At 38.5% G+C, this 16849-nt stretch overlaps 2 protein-coding genes across 2 annotated transcripts; both read left to right on the top strand.

Annotated features, from left to right (window-relative positions):
* Window positions 1-827: 827 nt before the first annotated feature.
* Window positions 828-3366, top strand: LOC136280686 (tetratricopeptide repeat protein 28-like). The gene is made up of 3 exons (XM_066166337.1): window positions 828-2543; window positions 2691-3246; window positions 3326-3366. Exons 1-3 carry the CDS (start codon window positions 828-830, stop codon window positions 3364-3366), a joined length of 2313 nt encoding a protein of 770 aa, XP_066022434.1.
* On the top strand, window positions 3294-5545 carry LOC131795363 (tetratricopeptide repeat protein 28-like). Its single transcript, XM_059112940.2, has 2 exons — window positions 3294-4966; window positions 5494-5545. The coding sequence occupies exons 1-2, from the start codon at window positions 3375-3377 to the stop codon at window positions 5543-5545; spliced, it is 1644 nt and encodes a 547-aa protein (XP_058968923.2). The 5' UTR covers window positions 3294-3374.
* Window positions 5546-16849: the final 11304 nt, after the last annotated feature.

Here is a 16849-nt window from a genome sequence, read left to right as displayed (position 1 = left end):
CCCCTGTGTAAACCGAATAAAATTGTACCGCCATTTCCCGTTCATAACAAAATAAGTGACAGCATGCGCTTGCATTGTCTCTCCTGATTGGAATGAGAGAAATGATTTTCTCCGAGAGAAGTCAAAATATTTCTTTAAAACTGATTCGTACGAAAAACATAAATGCCATTATTTCAATTAAAAAGTCGAATAAAAACTACTTCCTCGGCTAAAAGCGTCATTGAAATTCTGTCCTGTTTCGGCTGCCAGGCAACCAGGCGATCTGTCCAAAAACCGCGCGAGACGCTCGCGACGCCTGAACGGTGCCCATTTAAATCGTCCCATCCTATCCCGCCCTATCATAATATGATCAATAGAAGTTCCAGAGAAAATCATGTTAATGTACATTCTTTGAGTTGAATTCAAATGTTTGCCAATTTTTTCTGCTAATTTTAACAATCTCAGTGGAAGTCATTTTCAAGCAATAGATTGCGATCAGATTCAGTAATAACTAATTGTGTGGCACACATTGAGTTTAAAAAAATACGTTTAATGCAAACATAACAAGATTCGTAAATTAACCGCTGTTCAATTGGTGAACCGTTTTTGATAGCTAAAACAAAATCTGCTTTACGATTACTTGAATTCAACCCAACTGATTCATATACGATTGGTTTGAATAAAAGAATGAAAAAAAATGTTGCCCTCAGACATTCGTAAAAAGGAAGGAAACAACCAATTCCCTTAAAAAGCTCAAGGACTCCACTATGATCAGTTTTTATTTCAACTTTTTTAAGTTTTGTTTTTTTGTTAATTCTTTGTCACGACAACAAACAGGAAGACTCGTAATGAGTGACGCTGCAGAAATCCTAAAGTCAGTCCAGATAGGTTTAAATGTCGTCATATTTCTTCTCAACACTGATCGTGGCCCACAAGCGACTGAGTTATGTAATGAATGTGCAATTCTACTTCAAAACCTTGACTGTGGTAGTCACCTTGATATCTCCAATGTAATATCCAATGCATACTACGCCATCTCTGGTGACACAAGTGCGGTAAGATATGCCAAAAGACTTCTTTACACGTTGCACCACGCTGGAAGACTAACCATTCAACTGGGAGACAAATATAAAGCGCAGCGCCGGTTTGTAGAGGCAAAGCAACTTTTCAATAGCGCACTCATCATCGTGCAAACGACTGGTCACAAAAGAGAAGAAGCCATGGCTCACGGACGACTTGGAACTGTATGTATGAGCCTCAATGAAATGCAGAAGGCAAAAAAACACCTTGAGAAAACACTCACCATGGGGATAGAAATTGGCGACAGACAAGCAGAAGGAAGAGGTAACGGATACCTCGGAACTGTGTTTCATTCCCTTGGAAAATATCAGAAGGCTAAAGAATGTCACAAGAAAGCACTTGCCATTGCGATAGAAATTGGCGACAGACAAGAAGAAGGAAGATCTAACGGGGACCTCGGAAATGTGTTTCATTCCCTTGGCAAATATCACAAGGCTAAAGAATATTACGAGAAAGCACTTGCCATCGCCATAGAAATTGATGACAAAGAAGGAGAAGCAACAACTAACGGGAACCTCGGAACTGTGTTTCTTTCCCTCAGCAAATATCAGAAGGCTAAAGAATATTGCAAGAAAGCACTTGCGATGGCGATAGAAATTGGCGACAGACAAGGAGAAGAAGTAAATAACGGGAACCTCGGAACTGTGTTTAATTCCCTAGGCGAATATCAGAAGGCTAAAGAATATTATGGGAAAGCACTTACCATCGCGATAGAAAATGGCGACAGACAAGGAGAAGGAACAATTAATGGAAACCTCGGAAATGTGTTGCTTTCCCTAGACGAATATCAGAAGGCTAAGGAATATCACGAGAAAGCACTTGCCATCGCGATAGAAATTGGCGACAGACAAGGAGAAGGAAGAATGAACGGGAACCTAGGAGATGTGTTTCATTCCCTAGGCCAATATCAGAAGGTTAAAGAATATTGCGAGAGAGCACTTTCTATCGCGATAGAAATTGGCGACAGACAAGCAGAAGGAAGAATCAACGGGAGCCTCGGAACTGTGTTTCGTTGTCTTGGCGAATATCACAAAGCTAAAGAATATTACGAGAAAGCACTTGCCATCGCGATAGAAATTAGCGACAGAAAAGCAGAAGGAACAAGAAACGGGATGCTCGGAAGTGTGTTTTATTTCCTTGGCGAATATCATAAGGCTAAGGAATGTCACAACAAAGCACTTGCTATTGCGATAGAAATTGGCAACAGAGAAGGGCAAGGAGCATTTAACAGGAACCTCGGAGATGTGTTTTATTCGTTAGGCGAATATCAGAAGGCTAAAGAGTTTCACGATGAAGCACTTGCCATCGCGATAGAAACTGGCGACAGACGAGGAGAAGGAGTGAGTACCGGGAACCTCGGAAATGTGTTTCATTCTCTTGGCAAATATCACAAGGCTAAGGAATATTGCAACAAAGCACTTGCTATTGCGATAGAAATTGGCGACAGACAAGGGCAAGGAACATTTAACGGGAACCTCGGAAATGTGTTTTATTCGCTTAGCGAATATCAGAAGGCTAAAGAATATTACGAGGAAGCACTTGCCATCGCGATTGAAATCGGCGACAGAAAAGGAGAAGGAGTGAGTAACGGGAACCTCGGATGTGTTTTTCATTCCCTTGGCAAATATCAGAAGGCTAAGGAATGTCACAAGAAAGCACTTGCTATTACGATAGAAATTGGCGACAGACAAGGAGAAGGAGTAAGTGACAAGAATCTTGCAAATGTGTTTCATTCCCTAGGCGAATATCAGAAGGCTAAAGAATATTGCGAGAAAGCACTTGCCATTTCAATAGAAATTGGTGAAAGAAAAGCAGAAGCAACAAGAAACGGGATGCTCGGAAGAGTGTTTCATTTTCTTGGCGAATATCAGAGGGCTAAAGATTATTACGAGAGAGCACTTGCCATGGCGATAGAAATAGGCACGAAAGGAGACGAAGCAACAGCGAACAGGAACCTCGGAAATTTGTTTCATTACCAAGGCGATTACCAGAAGGCTAAAGAATATTACGAGAAAGCACTTGCCATAAAGACGGAAATCGGCGTAAGAAAAGGTGAAGAATACTTGAGTCTTGGGAATGTTTATTTTGACCTTCGAAAAAATCGGCAAGCTAAAGAATATTTGGACAAGGCAGTCGGCATCAGTATAGCAAGTGGTGACAGAATACTTGAAGCCCAGGCTACAGCAAGTTTGGCTGCTGTTTTTTCTTCTGTGAATGACAATCAGAAAGCAAAAGAATATTGTGTGAAAGCGCTTACCATCAGCAGAGAATGTGGCCATAGAAATGGCGAAGCAAACATTTACATAAACCTTGGCATGATACACCGATCGCTCGGTGAATGTAGCGAGGCAGAAGATTGTTTTGAGAAAGCTTATTCCATAAGCAGCCAAATTGGAGACAAGATGCTTGAGTTTAAAAGCCTTCTCAGTGTTACGCTGATAAAGATATCGCAGTCAGAGTTTGTGGAGGCAAAGGAATATCTTCTTCAATGTATTGCAAAATATGAGCAAATCAGAACCTTTATGAAAGGAAACAGTGACTTTAAAATGTCTCTGTTGGAGGAACACGGTACTTTTCCCTACCGTTTTCTCATTGACTTGCTTTGCATTATTGAAAAATTTGGAGACGCTCTCTATGTTGAGGAACTGGCTCGAGCAAGAGTCCTCGCAGAATCAATGGCAGAAAAGTACTCCGTGGAAAGCCACATCTCAGCCGATCCACAATCATGGTTCGGGATTGAAAACATCGTGAGGAGAGAAAGAAACTCTGTTTTCTTGTACATTTCGTATAGAGAGCGGCATGTTCTTCTCTGGGTATTGAAAGCAAATGAAGGCACTTGCTTCCGAGTAACAGACGAAGTGGAAGTAGACACTCTTATTGACGAGCGAGTTTGCGATGTGGAAGGAATTTTCAAAAAGAGCGCCTCTGCCTTTGGCGTTTTACCCACAGCGAACTGCGAAGATCGATCTTTGGATGACCACGTGACGACATCTCTTCATAGCCGAGCAAATTTGCGAGGTGAACAAACCAAAGATGCCGAAAGAATTCATAAATTGTGCTACAAATGGATCGTCGCATCTGTGGAAGACTTACTTACAGAGCCTGAAATCATCATTGTGCCGGATCGTTTTTCGTACCGAGTCCCATTTGCTGCCTTGCGTGATGAATCCGCCGGAAAGTATTTATCAGAGAAGTACAGAATCCGTATCGTCCCTTCACTGACGACTCTCCGAATCATTCAAGAATGTCCAGCGGACTATCACAGTCCAACCGATGCGCTGGTTGTTGGTGATCCTACGGTTGGCGAAGTGCATTACAATGGACGTCTTACCAACATTACACCATTGTTCTGTGCAAGAAAGGAAGCAGAGATGGTTGGTCGACTGCTGGGCGTTCAACCTTTGTTAGGAAGTGGCGCAACAAAGCAGGCAGTACTTCAAGCGATACCTTCGGTAAGTCTAATACATCTTGCCGCACATGGAAATCCCGAAAGAGGAGAGATTGCCCTCTCTCCTCAACGTATTACTGACGATACTCCTCAAGAGGAAGACTACCTCCTGACTGTATCCGAAATTCAAGGAGTTCAAGTGCGAGCCAAACTGGTAGTACTCAGCTGTTGTCACAGTGGGCGTGGATTGGTTAAAAAGGAAGGAGTCCTTGGAATTGCTCGTGCATTCTTAGCATCCGGTGCACGTTCAGTGTTGGTAGCATCGTGGGCTATAGAAGACGAAGCAACGGAGCAGCTCATGAATCATTTCTACGAACACCTTGTGCGTGGAGAAAGTGCCAGTGAGTCTCTTCACCAGGCCGTTCAGTGGTTGAGAAGCAATGGTTTCCCCAAACCTTCCCAATGGGCTCCATTTGTGCTGATGGGGGATAACGTGACATTTGATTTTACGAAAAAAGGGTAAGTGTGATTGTCATGAGCAATTTTCTATAATAACCGATCAGCACACTTAACTTTTTCAGTTCAACGTATTACAGTCAGTTCCTGTTTGTTTGTTTTTGTCTTCGTATTTCATCTCTAAAATGTCAAGAAAAAAAAGACGATTTTATTTAGGCTCAGAGCCAGAAGAATTTGATGAATCGCTTCCTCAATTGGCCTTGAAAAGGAGTTCCTTTTGCATGGAAGACATTCAGAAATAACTGCTCAAGGTTGAAACGATGCTAGACGCTAGACGATGAGAGTAATCTGAGAAATTTAAGCTGACTTTAAAAAAGTTAACTTTATTTTGTAAAAAATCCACAACAATAACCAATTAAACCATAATTTTGAAGTCACCTTTGCATCAATCATGGTATATTCGACAATAATTTGGAAAAGTTCGAAAATCGTAGTCCATGACATTGAAGAAAAAGTAATTTCTTTCAAATGAACTTGAACCGTTTGCTTTTCAGCTAAAATAGTGACAAATGCAGAATGTTTGTTTTTAGGAAAAAAGAACTCAAGGAGGACAACAATGACGCAAAGAAAGAAACAGAGTGACGACTGATCCTACACAAAGATTCTTCTTCCTTTTATCTTCCATTTTTCGTCTTTAAATGGACATTGGTAGTACTTTGCATAGACATTTTTAATTTGTTTAAAATTCAAGAAGTCGTTCTGGCATGCTTTTTTAAACAAGGCTGAATCGAAAGTGTGCGACAAAGAAACTTGCAATTCAACCGTTAGATCTATTAATCATGTCATTAGGGAACTAAAATTAACATTGGGATGAACGCAGGAAATAAGCTGAACTTAAAAATGATAGAATGCTGGTAAAGTTGCGTCAAAACTCAAAATCGATCCTCGGTTTACATCACCATGATCTGGTTTTCAATTCTCTCGTAGCATGTAGACGCGATCATCAAAGAGTCATGAAAATCGGTCGTAGGTATAGGGGATAATTACATAACAAACAAACGGAAGAGGAAAGTAGGCGTTACTATATCATAATCTAAAAGATAAACGAAGAAGGGAACAGACAGAGTGAAATTTACTTAATTTCAGCATCAAATAGAGAAGAGAAAAGAAACGATATCCAAATTGTTAAGGTAAAATTAGCTTGAAATATTGCGTAAGATACTAGCGCTATAGTCAAACAGGAAAGTGCAAACACTTGGTAGAAAATTAACGTGACAATCAGCCATAATTCAGAAAAAAAAGTTCATGGATAGATTCTAACGTAAGAAACAAATACAAATTGAAAAAAAACAGCGAAATAGATATTAACTTGGAAATTAAAATTGAAGAGAAGAAGTATTGTAGAAGATTCTAACGCAAAATTCAATCAGAGAAGAGAACGAACTATGTGCAAGATACAAACATACAACCAAACAGATAAAAGTCAAAACAGTGCGTAATATATTTGCAACAAACAGAAGTAAAGAGAGGAAGCAGTAGAATAGACATTGATGGAAACGTCAGATTGGAAAGAAAAGGAACAGTTATTGCGTGAATCATTGAAGTTAAAGTCAATCAAAAGAAGAGAAGAAACACTACGCAGGATGTACTGATGTCAAAAATAACAAAAATAAACATAGGCATGCTCTGTATGCAAGAGTTAGCTTTTTGGATGTGTAGGTTGAGATGCGACACTGAGTAAATCATTTTCAATTTTGTAAAATAAAACGACAACGAAAAAACACCGTTTGATAGAAAGCAAAAAAAAAAACCCTTTCAATTTATGTGAATTAGACTCAGACACAGATATTATGTGTTCTTTTTGTCAATGTTGTTTGGACAATTTTAACAGAAATAAACCACTAATAAATAAACCAATGTACCCAATATGGAGCCAGTCATCCTCGTCAATAGTTTCAGCAGTTTCCTTAGGGTCGTGAACGTAGCCTTTAAAGACATTGGAAGCTTTTAAACAATTCTGGAAGAGTAAAATCCAAATGATAATATTTCAATTTAGTTGAGTCTGACACAAATGGATTTTGTTGCAATAAACAATTATTTTTCTTAAATGAGGTGATCTTAAAAAGTCAGGCATTGCTATGTCAGTCCATCTTACCCCTCCCCGACCAAGCATTTCTAGCGTGGTATTTTTTCTCTTCTACATCGACAAGCTTAATAATGTTGCAAGGAACTGGAGGGCCAACATGTCCAACTGCAGAAAGAAGACAAGTGCAATATAACTACTGATGAGTCGGGTGGTCATTAGTCAATCCGTTGATCCGCTCGATCATTATTCGTTAGAGAGTTTTCAGTCAGGCTGTCAACAAGTCAGTCACCTTACCCACCAGTCAGGTCAATCAACCAATTAACTAATCATTATTGAGAGGCTAGTCATTGGATAAACAAAACAAAAAGGTATTACGCCAGTGGCTCTGTCGAACCAGTACAGTCAGTGACTCACTAAAGTTAGTCAAGCCGCCTGCCAGTTAATCATTCCGTAAGTCCATTCAGTCAGTCAGTCAATCAGTCAGTCGGTCAGTCAGTAAGCCTATCAGTCATTCAGTCAGTCATCAGTCAGTCACTCACTTGTTCAATCAGCCCGCCTTTTAGCCTGTCAGACAAGCATCCCGTCAGTTGGTGAGCCAGTTAGTCAGCCCGCGTGTCATTTGTTTGCCAAGGAAAACTCAAAGAGCTTGACATATATACCTGTTGTGACGTCATTGAACAGCTTGAAGGGGACAGCAGCTGTGCATTCGGTTTGACAGTAATCATCGGTAAAGTACGATAAATTAACAGTATCAAGTGGTAAAGGTGGTAGGTTTCTAAAGAAACTGTTAAAGCGTAAAAAGATGACGTTTCGAACGTTAGCCCTTCGGCAGAGGAATTGGTATATCAATTAGTAGTTCTGTTTTGTTACCAGAACGGACGAGCCTTATCTTGCTTGCTTGCGATGACCCGCTTTGTCCCACCCCTCCCACAGAAAAGGGAAAATAAGTACAGCTTAAATAGAAAAGTGACTGCAAATAAGACGGGATCTTTAGAATAGTACAAAGCTTTAGGAAGGGATCAAGTAAATTTTTGTTGCGACACAACTAAAATTCTCCGCCCCCTTCTCACTCCATCCCAAGGAGCCCGCTTTTTTATAATGGTCGGTCCCTCATATTCCAGTGTCGTCATCAGTAGAAGTTCCGCCTTGTCGTCACTCTCCACGCAGTTTTTGCTCTGTGTGCTTTTCCTTCTGGGTCTCGGGCAACATATTATTTGTTGAAATGTAGAAAACGTAAAATATAAACTACAACTAAAGGAGAAAAACATTGGGAATCTTTAAAATGGCGCAACTGAAATATCGCAAGTTCGATAAAGTACGCATGCTCAGTCAAGATTTTATGGGGATTTTTGCTCCCAAGTGGCCTCATTTTATCTCTCAGTTATGCATTTGCGAGTTTCGCATCGTTTACGAGTAGATAGGCGTGAAAGATGCGTTGAGGAATCGTCGTAAAAAAAACAGAAAATATAGAGAACGTGTTTTTTATTTTCCTTAAAATCTTGTCTTTGTTGATTAAATAGCAGTCATATAACTGCTTAAAACTTTGATAATTACTGCAGAGTTCTCTTTTTGAAAAATATACATTGATTGTTTTTTATTCCTACGAGTCATAAACTAAAATTAAATATGTGAGTCTGAATAATTCCGCGAGTTCGAGTTCGAGTGAAATGTGGAACACAGAGGCTCAAGAAAATATTTTGGCAAGCTAACTTAATTGGGAAAGATTTCCGTATCACCACATACTATTTGAATACAAACAATATTCCCAAGAGTATTTTCTATTGTTTCGCCATTGTTTTCTTTTGTCAAGAACTGTATGCATAATAATAAAGTATGCCGTAATCTTGCCCAAAGTTGAAGGGAGAGCGCACTGTGGGGTGTTCTCATTCAGTTATGCTGAACATGCAGGGCGTAAGGTGTAATCGGGCGCGTTTAAAACGTGCGAGCGAATTATCACGGATGCACGAGCCTACTGGAGCTTTCTCCTTGTGTGTCTGCTCTCATGCACGCGTATTACTCGCATTTTCGCGGACACTTATAACGCGGGCTGGTAAACCTAAAATATTTAAAAAAGAGCGAAGCGGAGCGGTGGGAGGGGGGAGAGTGTTATGCGAAATTACTTTTAACAATTATAAATATTTCTTTCACCACTTTTTCAGGCGTCATTATACAGACTCATGTTTTTTTAGTGATATACAGTCCTTGTATCTTGTCTTAATAGACTATTGCTTTGGCTTTGCCTCAGTTTCTAACGTTTTCCCATTGCTTTCAAGAAGCGAAGGGTGGGGTCGCTCATGATGGCTTTGTCATGCCTGTATCTGCGTTAATTCCCAACCTCCACCTCTTCGTAAAGCCGCTCGATTTGGTCTTTGAAAGTCTTGAGTATCTCTGAACACTTGGCCTTGAAGGTTGGCGTGAGAAGTCCGTTTTCAATGCTAAACATCTCAGGATGAAGATAGATTTTCTTGACCTTTGAAATGTAGGATATTATTGGGATATATAAGGATGGCTTCCGTTTTCATTTTTAGGAAATACGAATTTTTTTTCGTCCATGCTCTCGAAATATACAGACTTTTCATTTGGTACAATTACGTTTGTTGGTTGCCGTGGAGACTCCTTCTGTTTATCGCGTAAAGGGAAAGTTAAAGTTCTTTAATTTAAGCTGTCTCGTGTAGGAAAACAATTCAAGTGGACTCTTCTCATTGCAATTAGCATCCTCCACATCTATCAGACATTGTCACCTATGAGTAAATAACTGTATGACGTACACCCTAACCTGTTACAATGAATTAAGATCTCCTTCTCTTCCCTTGGCCAAGATGTCTTCCAATATAACTTTATTTATAATCTGAAAGGAAAGTCACAGTTATGTGCTCAGTTAACTCGGTTTCCATGAAAGAAAAGAGAAACTTTCCAGCTGTTTATGTTAGATAAAGGGGGGAGGGGGTAGGGGGGAGGGGGAAGGGGGGAGTCCTGAAAAAGTGAAAAATTAAATCATCTTTCAGCTATGGAAAACTGCAAAAAAACCAAACAAACGAAAAAAGAAATGCAGAAATACATAAATAAATAAATAAGCAATAAATTAAAGATATCTGGAGAAAATAAATGACGAAAAAAAATTACTGGCGTTTAACCCTATTAAACTGGCTACGACCATTTCAACCTGTGGTTGATTCAACTTCAGCTTGCATGGGAGGCCTGTGGATAATATTTCGGGCCTTTCTCATTTACACCTTAGATCTCAGCCCCCGCCCCTCGGGACCCCTCACCTTTAACCCCTCACCCCTTCGGTAAATTTACTAACCTCATCTTGACAAAGCTGTTTCACGTCTCCCTCCACTTCATTTTTTTGGCCCAGGCTTCTATCACTTCAGCATCTGGTACAACAATAGCAACTAAGAAGGACTGGGAACGAAGAATGTGTTCATTCAAGCTGCTATTTAGCTTCAATGTTTCAAAATATTATGAACAAACCTTAAAGCTGTTTCCAATGACAAAGGCGTGCGCAACAAACGGACTGCATTAATATAGATTCTGGATCTTCTCAGGAGCAATATACTCTCCCTGTTTTAGAAAAAAAAATAATCACCATTTAAAGTGAAATGAAAAAGGAATAAAAAAGAAAAAGAAGTGATACATGAGGCTGAGACAGATAAAATATTTGAGTTCTCTGAGAGGCTTCGAATCCAAACCTTCGAATTCGGATTTCGTACTCCGATGCTTCACTTCTAAGCTAAAAACAGTACTTCACTTTAATAAATTTAGTCAATTTGAGCTTAAAGTAACATATTCATTGGACGGCCGAGCTAACAATTTCATTCTTTCTTATCTTGTTAAGCTGCAAAAGATTTAGAAGGAAATCCATACAAGATAGCAACTCAGAAATATGAACCTCTTCCAAGAGACTTAGCAAATTGTAACGGAATATAAATATATAACATTTGTAAAGCAATGATATTCAGGGACGAAAATATAGTAATCTTACCTGGGAAAGCTTAAAAATATTTTTCTTTCTATCGATGATTTTTAAAGTTCCATTCTGCAAAAGAAAGCAGTACGCTTTTAGCTTTGATAGAAAACATAGGCATGTTACGTTTACAAGAGTTATCTTCTTTGGGTGGGTGGGTAACAAGCTAACTGGTTCCTTACATTTTTGTAAAGTGAAATAGCGTTAAGTTTCAAAAGATAACAACGAAAATGTCGTTTAATTGGAAAGAGAAAAGAAAAACCCTTCCAACTTGTTTTATGGTGTTTTATCATTAGTTCTGAATAATTGTAAGCAAAAATAATCTGCATTGTTGCCGCAGATACTGTAGACTACAGTCTCCCGTGCAGCCGTTGTTCGGGCTCGTCACGCTACGCGCTTCTGACCTGTATTGCGTGACGAGAGAGAACAAAGTTTGCGAAGGAGATTTTGCTAGCTTGCGATCAGGCTCTCATTATCAGCATTTGGTCACGAGAGTTTCTTCGCCCGCACGAACATACAAGGCTTTCAGGAACACGAGCCAGCGAAAGGTCTGTCCGGGGTCTAGCACTGATAATTAGTGCCAGATCCCTGGAAAACCTCTCCTCGACATGACAACGTATTCTCTACATCGGCGCACCAGGAGTAGGCTGAGATTTGCCACGCACCTTTTTACCTTAAAATAGACATATGCCGCTGATTCTTCACTTTAAAAAGCAACAAAGGGTTAAAAGAGTCGCGGTAAGTACGATATTTAATTGTTAACGTGCAGGTGTGCCAGTGCGACATCTCATCAATTTTACAATGCATATTTTAAGCTGCTCTCACTTAGACCATTACTGTGTTGATTAATCTACTGAAACATCATGAATTGCTTTAGAACGACATCGGTCTGAATGAATTCCATCCATAATTAAATTTTTTTTCATATCCCAATGAAAAGACATGGGTTGCGCATTACAATCAGTACTTCTGCCGTGTTGCCAAATTTTGCCGTGGGTCAAATTCGTACCATTCATACCTATCCAACGTTGTTCTTCCTTTCGTTTATCATTCTGTTTTTCACCTATCAAGTGTTTAAGTCTTTCTTACAATAGCTATTTGCATTTATCTTTGTTTTTCAGAGAAAGCCGAGTTCTATTTCAGTTTCTAACTGTTGGTTTTATTAGTCATACGACTGGAATATCATACATGACAGGCTTCTTCTTTAAAAGGTTAGTTCTCAAAAACAAACAAACTAAGAAACAATCTTTTCCTGCTTTGTTGCTAAAAATTTGCCTTGACTTTATCATAGTCTTCAAACTAAACTGATCCACTTATCTCGAGGCATTTAACTTCCATAATCTCATTTTCAAGTCTCCTTTCTAAATGTAACAAATGTCACTGTAAATGTTTTAAGAGAATGAAATGTTGCGTCAGTCTGACACTGTCAAGCTGACAAGTTTCTTTATTCTCCAAAACTGTTGGCTGAAGAATATATTGATTCTGTAAGGAGAAATTGTACATTAAACAATTATTAAGTGTCCGAGTCTGGTACTGAAAGAGTAAAAGCATCACACGATGTATGAATGGGAAATGTTTCTGTGAAAAGAACAAAGATGCAATTTTTTTAATGCAATTACGGGGAAGTTAGAAAGCGGCGTAGTGGTACTTTAGGTGTTTTCGAACGATTTTGTTGTTGTTCTTTTGTTATGTGGTTTTTTTTTTTACAAAAAGTCATTGTCATTCATTTCTGTTTTGCAGGAAAAGTGTCATTTCAGTTTCTTACTCTGGGCTTCCTCAGTCTTTCAATCAAATTACTGAACAAGACACACTTCCTTTACTTTACAAAGCAACAAAGAGTTCAAAGAGTCGTGGTAAGTACGATTTTTAATTGTTAACATGTTGGTGTGCTAATGCGACATCTCATCAATTTAACAATGCATATTTAAGCTGCTCTCACATAGACCATTACTGTTTTGATTCATATATCGACACATCATGAATTGCTTTAGAAGGACATCGGTCCGACTAAACTCCATCTATATTTAAAGTTTTTTTCATATCACAAGAAGAACAAGTCTCTTGCGCATTAAAATCGGTACTTCTGCCGTGTTGAGTTACATTCGTATGATTCACAACTATCCAACGCTTGGATAACTATGAAATCTCCAGTGTAAATCTGATCCAATAGGCATGCCTAATCTGTGCACAAAAATAGCGTCCTGATAAGTTTACAAATGTTAAATGTTCGCATTGCGTCAAGCGCGGGGCCAGGTATTTCGGCATAACAAATGTTTAGATTAAGAAAGACGGAAACCATTGTTGGTTTTCGCAATGTAACAAAATTGGTCAGAGAGAGACATCCGAAATTGAAATGTTTTGTGGTTAAAATGTTCATCACATGAGCAGAGATTCTTCTTATCATAAAATCTCCGTTTGGTCCGCCATGATGTTTCCTGGGTCGCGTAAGTAGCGTAAGGTTTTCCAGTGTCGGTGGTAACGCAAAGTATATTCAAATCGCACAGTATTGCTACATTTCAAATTAATTCAAGGCAGGCAAATCTATTTTTTATTTCATAGTTTTTTTGCGCACTTAATTTATGGGAAAGATGGAGATCGATTGATTTTCAGGTTTCTAAATTTGCGTTTTACAAATCGAACTTAATCTTTACTTTTGGTGTCCGTTGTTCCCCCTTTGGTTTATCACCTTTTTTTTCACCTATCAAGTGTTTACGTCATTCTTACAAGAGCTATCTACATTTATCTTTGTTTTTCAGAGAAAGTTCTATTTCAGTTTCTCACTGTTAGTTTTATTAGTCATACGACTGAAATATTAAACAAGACAGGCTTCTTTTTTTCAAAGGTTAGTTAAAAAAAAAAAAAATTTAGACACAATCTTTTCCCGCTTTTTTGCTAAAAATTTGCCCCAACCTTATAATATTCTTTAAACTAAAATGATCCACTCATCTCGAGGCCTTTAACTTCCATAATCTCATTTTCAAGTATCCTTTCTAATTGTAACAAATGTCACTGTAAATATTTTTAGAGAATGAAGTGTTGCGTCAGTCTAACACCGTCAAGCTGACAAGTTTCTTGATTCTCCAAAACTGTTGACTGAAGAATATATTGATTCTGTAGGGAGAAATTGCACATTAAACAATTCTTAAGTGTCCGAGTCTGGGACTGAAAGAGTACAAGCAGCCACACGATGCATAAATGGGAAATGTTTATGCAAAAAGAATAAAGATGTAATGTTTTGAATGCAATTACGGGAAAAAGCGCCTGAGCAAGATGAGTAAGAAATGAGAATATCCTTTATAAACCGAATAAAATGTACCGCCATTTCCCGTTCACAAATGTCTTCCGCATTAAAATCATTTCTTCTGCCGTGTTGCCAAATTTTGCCGTGAGTCAAATTCGTACCATTCATAGCTTTCCAACACTTGGATAACAATCAAAACACTAGTGTAAATCTATTCCAATAGGCTGCCTAATCTGTGCACACAAAAAAAAAACGTCCTGAAAAGTTTACAAATGTTAAATGTTCGAATTGCGTCAAGCGCGGGGTCAGTTATTTCGGCAAAACAAATGTTTAGATTAAGAAAGACGGAAACCGTCGTTGGTGTTGGCAGTGTAAAAGATTGGTAAGATAGAGCCATTGGAAATTGATTTTTTTTTGGTGAAAATGTTCATCACATGAGCAGATATTCATCTCATAAATTCTCTGTTTGGCCCGGCATGTCTAATGTTGTTTCCTTGGTTGTTCTAAGTAGCCTGAGGTTTTTCAGTGTCGGTGGTAAAGCAGAGTATATTCAAATCGCACAGTTTTGCTATATTTCAAATTAATTTAAGGCGGGAAAATCTATTATTATTTGATGAGTTCAATTTGTGCGCTTGATTTAAGGGGAAGATGGAGAGCGATTGATTTTGAGGTTCCTAAACTTGCTTTTTACAAATCGAACTTAATCTTTACTTTGGTGTCCGTAGTTCCCCCTTCGGTTTATCATTCTTTTTTCACCGATCAAGCATTTGTCTTTCTTACAATAGGTATTTGCATTTATCTTTGTTTTTCAGCGCAAGTTGTATTTCAGTTTTATCAGTCATACGACTGGAATATTAAACAAGACAGGCTTTTTTTTTAAAGGTTAGTTTAAAAAAAATAATTTAGACACAATCTTTTCCCGCTTTGTTGCTGAAAATTTGCCTTGACCTTATCATAGTCTTCAAAATAAAATGATCCACTCATCTCAAGGCCTTTAACCTCCATTATCTCATTTTCAAGTCTCCTTTCTAAATGTAGCAAATGTCACTGTAAATATTTTTAGAGAATGGAGTGTTGCGTCAGTCTAACACCGTCAAGCTGACAAGTTTCTTTATTCTCCAAAACTGTTGGCTGAAGAATATATTGATACTGTAAGGAGAAATTGTACGTTAAACAATTATTAAGTGTCCGAGTCTGGGATAAAATGAATGATAAATGGAATAAAAGCAGCCACACGATGAATAAATTTTTATGTGAAAAGAACAAAGATGCAATGTTTTTAACGCAATAACGGGGAAGTTGGTAAGCGACGTAGTGGAGTTTTAGTTTTGGAGTTTTCAAAAATAACTTTTGAGTAATGATTGACAACAGTTCTATGTTCCAATTTTATAACCTAAAATTCATAAAGCAAGTTTCTAAAAATGACAAACCGTGATCTGCATGGGACACACAGTTAGAAATGCCGACACAAATATCTATATCCGGACACAGTTGAATGGTTTCATACTTCGTTTTATTGTAGATTGTAATTTTTATTTCGTTGAATTTATGTCCATCAAATTTGTCTTCCACGCAACGAAACTGATCTACGTCACGTATATGGACATCTCCGGATTGATTAAAAATTATTGATTTTCCTCGATTCTGAGTAAAACAACAATGGATATCAGAGCAGAGCGAGTCCATGAGTGAGGACTCAGAGTGAGACTCATGATCCTGACAGGATTTCATGCAAGAATTTTTAGAAAAATTCACGTGTCATGTATATGAAAGGCAAAACTTCAAATCTCTCGCCTCGTATAGAACGTTTCTGGAAAATCTTGAGGATTTCACGAGATGAACGAAGAAATTCACGAGTAACTTGTATTTCAGTTGGCAAGTCACGCCTCACACTAAATCATAAATTCGCGAATCACGATCCCTTTCCAGGCGTCACATGTTAATTTTGGCCTTAAACACGCGTCACGTGTAAACCCTTTGGCACCCTCCTTTCAAAATTCAGTTTGACAGCTCTCGTAGGATACTGCAAGAAGTACAGAAATATAAATTGCAATTGAAAGTTTCGCGCGACGGTGATAGTTTTCAGAATTATTGCCAAATCAATTCAATCAAGAAAAACCCACTTCCTTCAAGTCGACTCTCCTATCTGCCAACCATTATAAAGTGCGAGAAGGGCGGTTTTTTCCAAATGTTAATGTAACTTTCAGTAGAGCAAAATACAGTGAAAGAATACCAAAAAAAAGGAAACATCTCATCTACTTTAATATTTCAATTGTCAAGGGTCGATATGAATTGTATTCACTAAAAACAAAGTAAAGAACTTTACGACTTCAGCTGAAGCGAGTGACAAGAGCGTTCATGGATGCAGAAAAGAGCCCGTTCATAACGCTTGCATCAACTCTCCTGATTGAAACGACTGAAATGATTTTCTTCTAAAAAAAGTCAAAATATTTCTTTAAAACTGATACGCACGAAAAACATAAATGCTATTATTTCAATTAAAAAGTTAAGGAAAACCTACTTCATTGGCTAAAAGCGTTCTTAAAATTCTATCCGGCTGTCAGGCGATCTGTCCGAAAAACGCGCGAGACGCTCGCGACGCGTGGAAGGTGCCCATTTAAATCGTCCCATTCTATCTCGTCCTATCATCGT

Source organism: Pocillopora verrucosa, chromosome 5 (assembly GCF_036669915.1).
Source record: "Pocillopora verrucosa isolate sample1 chromosome 5, ASM3666991v2, whole genome shotgun sequence".
In the NCBI taxonomy this organism is placed as follows: domain Eukaryota; kingdom Metazoa; phylum Cnidaria; class Anthozoa; order Scleractinia; family Pocilloporidae; genus Pocillopora; species Pocillopora verrucosa.
The sequence above is the reverse complement of the archived record's forward strand: the minus strand, read 5'-3'. Positions and strand labels throughout refer to the sequence as shown.

Bases quoted from the DNA above. Each gene is read 5' to 3' on its own strand.
- LOC136280686 (XM_066166337.1), top strand. From the start codon at position 828: ATGAGTGACGCTGCAGAAATCCTAAAGTCAGTCCAGATAGGTTTAAAT. The intron at 2,544-2,690 runs GTGTTTTATTCG...GGCAAATATCAG, and splicing joins TTAACGGGAACCTCGGAAAT to AAGGCTAAGGAATGTCACAA. The intron at 3,247-3,325 runs GTTTGGCTGCTG...TACCATCAGCAG, and splicing joins TGAAGCCCAGGCTACAGCAA to AGAATGTGGCCATAGAAATG.
- LOC131795363 (XM_059112940.2), top strand. From the start codon at position 3,375: ATGATACACCGATCGCTCGGTGAATGTAGCGAGGCAGAAGATTGTTTT. The intron at 4,967-5,493 runs GTAAGTGTGATT...GTTTGTTTTTAG, and splicing joins TTTGATTTTACGAAAAAAGG to GAAAAAAGAACTCAAGGAGG.